The sequence below is a fragment of the Miniopterus schreibersii genome (genome assembly GCF_964146895.1).
Source record: "Miniopterus schreibersii genome assembly, chromosome: 2".
Lineage (NCBI taxonomy): Eukaryota > Metazoa > Chordata > Mammalia > Chiroptera > Miniopteridae > Miniopterus > Miniopterus schreibersii.
In genome coordinates, this window is record NC_138102.1 from 172,864,774 (window position 1) to 172,872,902 (window position 8,129).

Below are 8,129 nucleotides of genomic sequence, written 5' to 3' on the forward strand. Positions count from 1 at the left end.
ATGATTAAATAAAAGGAAAACATTTGGAAAATAGTCTTTATTAAATAGGGAATACAGTGTGTTAATTTCGCTATCATATAAAGACCATATACAGTTTGTTAAGAAAAACATTTCCAGTAGGTAAATGAGTGAGGACTGTTCACACAAGAAGAAAATACAGTGTTGAAACTTGCTGGTAATTTAGGAAGTTAGGTATACAATTCACCCCATTAGCAAAATTTTTTGAAATTATAAATCCCGTTGCTGGTAAATTCTGGTAAAACTACTCTTAGGGATTGCTATTGTGGCAATGGAACGTGATGTAAACTGGACAAACAAATTGAGAAAAGGGCATCAAGAGCCACAAAAATGTTGCTCTTTCATCTTTATTGTAGTTGAAGAGGGGAAAAAGCATGAATGAAAGTTTTTATTGCACTTATATCTACAGTGATGAAAAATTGGAGGCGATGTAAATACTCTCAAATAGCGCAGTTGGCTAGGCAAGCTGGGATTCAGTGTCTTGACAGAGCAACCATTTTATGTGATAATTATGAAGACTGTGTAGCAGCAAGAAAATGCTTATTTGGTGTAAAGTATATATATAGAGAGAGAAGCTATTAGGAGCAAGGAGGCTGGAAAGGGCTGGTAGCAGGGCAGAGCCTTTGCGGATACTTTCCTTTTCTTTAGCACTTCCTTTAGTGTGAGGATGCTAACCAGGCAGCAGGTGAAACGCGAGGAGAACACTTCTGACCCGTAGCGCTCATTTCCTTTAGGCTCACCCCCGTGCTTAGGTGAGGGGGTAGTGCTGACTGTACTGTTCAATGTAAGTGAGACTTGGATATTTTAAACAGAGAATAAGTGACTTTCAAGTCTGCATTTCTCTAAATATACATGTGCTGTAAGTACATTCGATGTCCACCTGTGCTTACGTGATCTGCAGAGAACTTGGGACCATGTTTTGAGTGAGGAACAAATATTTCCAGATTCATTGTTTAGAATAGTGTTAGGAAGTCGGCCACTGCAATCCTGTGTACACGAAACTTTATGGATAGAAAGTAGTGACTGAAGTAAATACCTCTTCAGATTACTTTAACTAATGTGTATATGGTTCTAGTAATTATAAATTCTTTACCCGAGTTTAGTTTACTTTTAGACATTTTATGGATGTGTATGTATGAATGTGTGCACGGCTGTGCACTAGATAAACTTGATTGAATGCCTTGTGAAAATCAGTTCTATTTATGATCATGTTATTTTGTTAAATGAATGATGTAGGGAGATAAATTCTGGACCCTTTTGATCAGGCCCTGGTGAATCCACATGTGTTCATTCATTTTGGGTAGATAATTAAGACAGTCATAAATTTCTGTTAGTGATCAGCTAAGTTGGGCATATCTGAAGAGACTTTCTTTAACATCATGCATAAGTTCGACTAAATGCATTTGTTTTGATGCTTTGTGTGACAGGTGATTGAGAAAAATATGCATCGCTTTTTAAAAAAATGTAATTTTAGGGAAAAAACATTTTTCATGGTAGCTGATATGTGCCCTTTTTTCAATCAAACGTATCTCAATAGATATTTTCATTTAACCAATTTCTCTTAATTTCTGTGTTTTAAATATAGAATCTCTGAGTTTCTTTTTACTATTTATTCTAGTTTTTACCATTTTATAGATATTTGCTGCAATTAAAAATTCTGTAAGCTTCTTGAAGGATAGAAGTTGGGTTTTCTCCCTGACTCTCATCTTCTTAGCAGACTATTGAAACAAAGTGAAAATGCCTTTGAATTGAATTTTTAGGATTTACCCAATCTTGGATGAATAGGTATAAATGTCTGCCTATCGTAACAGTAACTTTGGAATAAATCTAGATATTCCCTCACCATGTTAATTTAGCACAGTGTTTTTACCTAAGCTTTGTTTGGCCCTATCTTTGATTTGACACAGATACAGTAAGTCCAGGGCTTAAAATAATTCAGGCTTAATGAATGAATGTGGCTTAATGAATGTGCTTTGAATCGACTCTACTGCCGTTCTCATTCAGAGTTCTCCAGGGGTCAGTGAGTGCACTGCAAGCCTGGCGGCAGTGGGGAGAGGAGGAGAGACTCGGACCCCATCACTGCCAGTTTTAACGTGTTAGCTGATGTCTAATCTCAGTATTTGTCAACAAGTGAAGGAGAAGAGATCATTAAAAGTTGAACTGTCTTTAAGTATTTATCTTTGAGTTTGATTTTCCCAACTATCAAATAACCTTGCATTTTGACGTTAAACAAAACACTTTTTGTCACACACACTAATTGTTGTTTATGTTCAATCTTAGGTTACACATATTGCTGAAGACCCTCCTTGTAGGTGTTCTCATCGGTTTTCTATTGAATACTTATCTGAAGGACGGTACCGACTAGGGGATAAAATACTCTTTATAAGGGTAAGTCCACCATTTACATCCTATTTACATACAGATCTTGTTTTTAAATTGGATTTCTTGCTTTACCAACCTCCTTTTGCTCCCCTTTTACTTTTTAAAAAATTGGTGGTATTAATGAAAGAATTTCACTGTGTAGAAAAGGTATGGAATTCTTGCTTTCATGCAAGTATAATGAATTTAGATAAACACCTTTAATGCAACAGACAGCAAACTGCAGGATAGCCAAGACTTCTGACATCGGATATAATTTGGGGAAAAGCATTTGTATAGCTCAGGTAACTTATTCTACTTTTCAAGGTTTCTAAAATGGAATGATTTTTAATCATCATAAGAAAAAAAATCACAGCAGTACATCTAGTAAGACTAAATGTTGGTAATAAGAAGAGGAAATAGAAACACTACCATTTATAGTAATGCATATGCTGCATTTAGTATAAAACCTTTCTACGTCTGCACAGCATCGGGTTGAATACCAATATGCTGACACACACGTTCATTCCTCCCTCTGTCCCGTCTGCAGTGCAGCCCACCCTCTCCTTTGCTGGGAAGGAGACTGCAGTTTCACCTGTTCAGCAGCCTGTCTACTTCTGATACAAGAGTTGTTTTATTCCTAACTTAGGAATATAATATAAAAGTATGTGAAAATATAATTTCGACATCCACATTTCCTTTTTATTTCATATATTGTCATTACGTCCCCACACTCCACCCAGCTCACTCAGAAACACCTGGTGGGGTGGGGTGTACTTTCTTTTAGTTTGCTTTCCCTTTTAAGGCAATATGATACAGTGATAGCGCACAGAGCATGAGATTTAGAGTTAAAATTTTCAGGGCAGTCTCATGCAGTTGTACAGATATTCCTGCTTAATGGAACGGGGGCCCTGAACTCGGCTTGGTCTTCACTGGCAGACTCACGATGTATCCTATCCGCACAATAGCACCGTTTGGGTTGGGGCAGCCTGGTGCGTTTGAGGCCAGGCCCAGCTGTGTGATTTGGGACAATATCCGTAGTCTCTCAGAGCCATTATTTTCTCATCTGCAAAGGTTTAACTAATAATAAATTATATCAAAGCTTTTGAAAGATTAAATTGATATATAATACATATGAAAATAATTTATTAAACTGCAAAGTACACGTTTTAGTTATTTTTATCTTTCAAAAGAATTTCTTTTTTATGAGGCTTTTTTTTAAGTAAATTCCCATTTCTCCTTGTCTTTCTCCTCTTTTATTCCTTCAATATTCAGTTCTTTGTTGAACAATATTGCCCTTGCAATTTTGTACATTAGTAATTTGGATTATTTAGGATGGAGGTTGTGTGTAAATATCTTCCTTACAAATTGGAGGATACTGTTTTGTTAGTTATGACTCAATATGGATGAAATTTATTATTTTAATATAGGGAAGAGACTATCGATTTGAGTAAAGCTATTGGCAAATACTCTGAATTTCATAGATCACAGGCATCACAAATTGAGTCTGCAAATGAATTGTAACTGTGAACCCTACAGCTTTACAGCTTTGTTTTTACTTTCTTTTGGGGGAAAGATGCTGCATGGAAAACATGTCATGGTTCGTGTTGGTGGAGGCTGGGATACTCTTCAAGGATTTTTGCTTAAATATGACCCCTGTCGAATATTACAGTTTGCTACACTAGAACAAAAAATTCTAGCATTTCAGAAAGGAGTTTCTAATGAAAGTGCACCTGATTCGCCGGCCAGAACACCCCAGCCCCCTGAAATGAATCCAATGTCAGCAGTTGGCATGTTTCAGAAAGAACAGTCAAAGCCTGGCACGCCCACTGGTATTCCAAGGAGCAGAGAAAAGCAGGCACGTCCACCAGGTGCTTTGCCGCCAGCACCTTCCCTGAAAGGAGGTCACCTGGGCTCCGGCTCCGGCCGTTCTAAGATGCCATGTTCCCCAGCAGCATCTTCTCATCTCAGACTCAAATCTCCACGAGGCACAGCAAAGAAACCACAGGCTCCTTCCAGCAGCACAGCATCTTCACTTGCTGCTTTAAATTTAGGAGGTAAAAGCATTTCTTCACCAGCCCTACCAAGGACTGCACCTTGTGTATCTGAGTCATTGAGAAAATGCATCTCATCACCCAGTACTCCGAAGGCCAAGTTTACTCCATCCCAGAAATCGAGAGACGTGCCTGAGTCTACACTTCTGCCAAACAAGTGTTGTGGAAAAACGGAGCCAAAGCACCCAAAACACAATCCTGTATCTTCCAGGGATAACGCAGTATATCACTCAGCTGCACGTCGGAATTCACCCTCAAAGTGTCCAAAGCTACCCAAGCCTTCTCCTTCTGTCCAGTTCCCTGCAAAAATGACAAAATCCAGTTCCCAAACCATAACCACAGGTCTAGGAACGCGGTCTCAGCCACCCGAGGGAGCCCCTCAAGCAGGGGCTGTGCCGGCTCAGAAGCTTAAGCCAGCCTTGAACTTGAACCAGCCACTTTCTGTATCCTCAGGTGCTCCTGCAAGAGCACAGGGATCGAAAGACAGGAATGTCGTTACAGTTGCCAAAAAGCAGCCTCTGAACCTAAGTACATCCCAGAAGACGGGACCCGGCTCCTCCAAGTCCCCTGGTCGCACCCCACTGTCCATCATGAGCCTTCCCCAGTCTTCCACCAAAACACACACTGCGCCGAAGGCGGCGCAGCTGGCCACCAAGAGCCAGTGTTCGGCCAGGGGACCTCCAAAAAGCGGCAGGGCCCCCGCCCCAAACAGGAAGCCACCGCCCCCCAAGGAAGCAGCTGGTGGAGAGAGGGAGCCCGCTGCGAAGGAGAAGGAGGACTACGACCGTTACTTCGTTATGACTGGGAGTAAGAAACCTAGAAAGTAAGGGCGGGGAGGGGGCGTCAGCTGCGCACCCTGACGGGCTCCCCGGCGTTTGTCCGAATGGATGAGAGACGTTTATCGTCCATGGAATCTGTATTAATGTCTGCCCTTCAAGGGGAGTGTAAAGCAACACTACTAGAGCTAGAGCTATAGTTACTGTATTTCTTAATATTGAGTATAGGTTTATATTTATATAGAGAGGCTACATACCCGCTAGTAGCAACCGTGCTGCTCTTAATATTCGTCACTGCGTTTTAGTAAAATAGCGACGGTTTGGCACCTGCCTTACAAAAGGCACCTCGCTTCGTGTTCCGATGGGGTTGTCTGGTCAGACAGCACCGAGTACCGGTGGCCGCTGCTCCTTAGCTTGGCCTTACTCTGGTTGGGTGAAATTCTTGCTGCTTTTCTGTTAAGCTTCCCACATCAGAGGGAACTGATTTTTTAACTGGCTTATTAACATTGGTAATATTTTGTTACCAACATTTTTGGTTTAAAAAAAGGAAACAAATTAAGGTATTGAAAGGTCAACAGAAATTTGGTAAAATCCAAGGTTTTTCATATTATTTATAAGAATTTACACCTTTCACTTTAGATGGATTCATGCAATGTGAATGAAAGGGGAACTGATTGAGTAGCTTTTAGCATATTGAAAATATTTTTAATAATGGTAATTTCCTACCAGTACAGATATGAATTTTTACATGAATGTTTTAATATCAGAATTGCATTTTAACAATCTTAAAATTAAGGTGACTAGACGCTTAGAATGGTGCTACATACAAATTCTTTCATGTGGTTATTTTTCTTTAGCTGGCACAATGCCAGTTTTAATTACAGTCTTCCTGCTACATTAATTTTCTTTTATCAATCATGCTGCCTTCAGTTTGGCAATGGCAGGTAACAGCATATCTGCAGTGTTGAATGCTCTGTAGCCAGATTCTCCAGGGAACACATCCGGATCATGTATCACCCCATAGACTCCACCAACCAAGGTGATGTTTATAAATTGTTTTTTAAGAGATTGTGAATATTTTAAAAATTATTAATATACTTTCAGAAGTTTGAGGGGCATTTTTAATAACTTTACACCATTACCAGTTATCATAGGTTATTCAGTGTTGAGGTTTGTGTTTCTCTATTTTAAATTGTAATGTAAGTTTTCTAAGGAAAATAATGGTTTACACAAATGTGCAATCATAGAATAAACATCTTAAGCTGACTACTAATGCTGTATAGATTATAAAGTAAGAAAACTGTATAAAACTAAGTGACCTTTAGTCTGAGGCATATAGTTAAAATAAACATATGCACAAATTCTAATATTGTTTTAATTGGGATTTTATTTATAAACAGCCTTATTGTTCATTAGTAGGGTATTTCTCCACTTACAGGCACGTTGAATGAACTTTTATTTATGTATAGTTTACCCTTCTAAAATAAAGTTTTTTTGAAATAAATAGTGCCTGAAGGATACTTTCTTCAAATATATTTTCAAATGCTGTTAAAGAAGAGATAGTGTCCTTAATCATTTTCACAACTAAAAAATATATTGTTAAAGTTGGAAAGAAGTTTTTATTTTTTTTAAATTAGTGGAAGATTGTGCCTGGCCGGCATGGCTCAGAGGTTGAGTGTTGACCTAGGATCCAGGAGATCCAGGTTTGATTCCCAGTCAGGGCACATGGCAGGGCTGCTGGTTCAATCCCCAGTAGGGGGCGCATGGGAGGCAGCCGATCAATGACTCATCAGTGATGTTTCTATCTCTTTCCTTCTCTCTCTCTCTGAAATCAATAAAAACATATTAAAAAAAATAGTGCAAGATATTGTAAAATATGTTTTGCATTTAATATTTATTAAGTTAATATTAAGCTTAAATTAGTGAAGTAACTAGAAGAAGAAGAAATAATGTGTGCTTTCAGGAAAGAATGGAATAGGTGTTTGCTAACGTGACTAATACATCAAATTAATCTTCGGAGGAACATGAACTTCTGATTGTTTTTACATTGTTTGGGCTTACATGCTTCAAAATGCCTTGATAAGTTAGATTACCTCTAACTTTCCTCCCCGCAATGAGTTTACAATTCTTAATGGGTGAGGGAGGTTGTTTGAGAAAAGAAAATTACTGTTCTTTCTGCAGTCTATTTGTCTCTATGTGATTAAAAATCTATTACTTCTTTAAAAGGCTTCCATAGCAGACTGTTAGGATGTTGTGATATATTCTTACATCCAGGTTCACATACTGACTCTATTTGAATACAAATTTGTGTAATTCTTTCCTTGTGCCAGCAGTGTTTGTATCAGATTTATATTTTCTCAAGTATTAAAATGTAAACATATATACCTAGTTCTCCATTTGCTTTTTGTGTGTGTGTTCTGAATATATTCTGATCTGTTGGTTCATGTGAGAAATTGCACATATGAAGCATTTATAATTTGAGAATAGTTTTAATTTTATTACTATTTAAAGTGCCTTCCTTATACTTGTGGAATTCATTTCACTGCACCAGGAGATTATAAGGTTTTGCCATTAAGTAACAGTATTTGATCCCAAAGTTGCTGTATCTGCTAGAAGTTTGTCTCCGTATGGCTAGATTTGTATTCATTAATCTCTGAGATAATAGAATTAATTTATCAGTTATTAAAGCAGAATTCTATAGCTCACACAAGTATTGTGTTCACAGAAAGCTACTGATAGTAGGAACTTTTAATTTCTTTTATTCTGTTTTAATGAAAGTTCAGTAGAGTGAAAACAGTCTTGAAATACTATTTTTTTCCTATATTCATGATCAGAGCAATTATAAAAAGCAGTTAATTCAATATGTACTTCCATACAGAAAAACACCACTTAGGCAAAATTCTTATTAAATTTTCCTAACCAT

At 38.0% G+C, this 8,129-nt stretch overlaps 1 protein-coding gene across 2 annotated transcripts in view; it reads left to right on the forward strand.

Annotated features, from left to right (window-relative positions):
• The window catches only part of GAS2L3 (growth arrest specific 2 like 3), a 28,336-nt gene extending 20,748 nt beyond the window's left edge, over positions 1–7,588 (forward strand). For both annotated transcript variants that reach the window (XM_081127428.1, XM_081127429.1), the window contains 2 exons: positions 2,299–2,406; positions 3,953–7,588. In XM_081127428.1, the coding sequence (XP_080983554.1) occupies positions 2,299–2,406; positions 3,953–5,257 (1,413 nt within the window). In that variant the 3' untranslated portion in view covers positions 5,258–7,588. The remainder of the gene's footprint in view (positions 1–2,298; positions 2,407–3,952) is intronic.
• Positions 7,589–8,129: the final 541 nt, after the last annotated feature.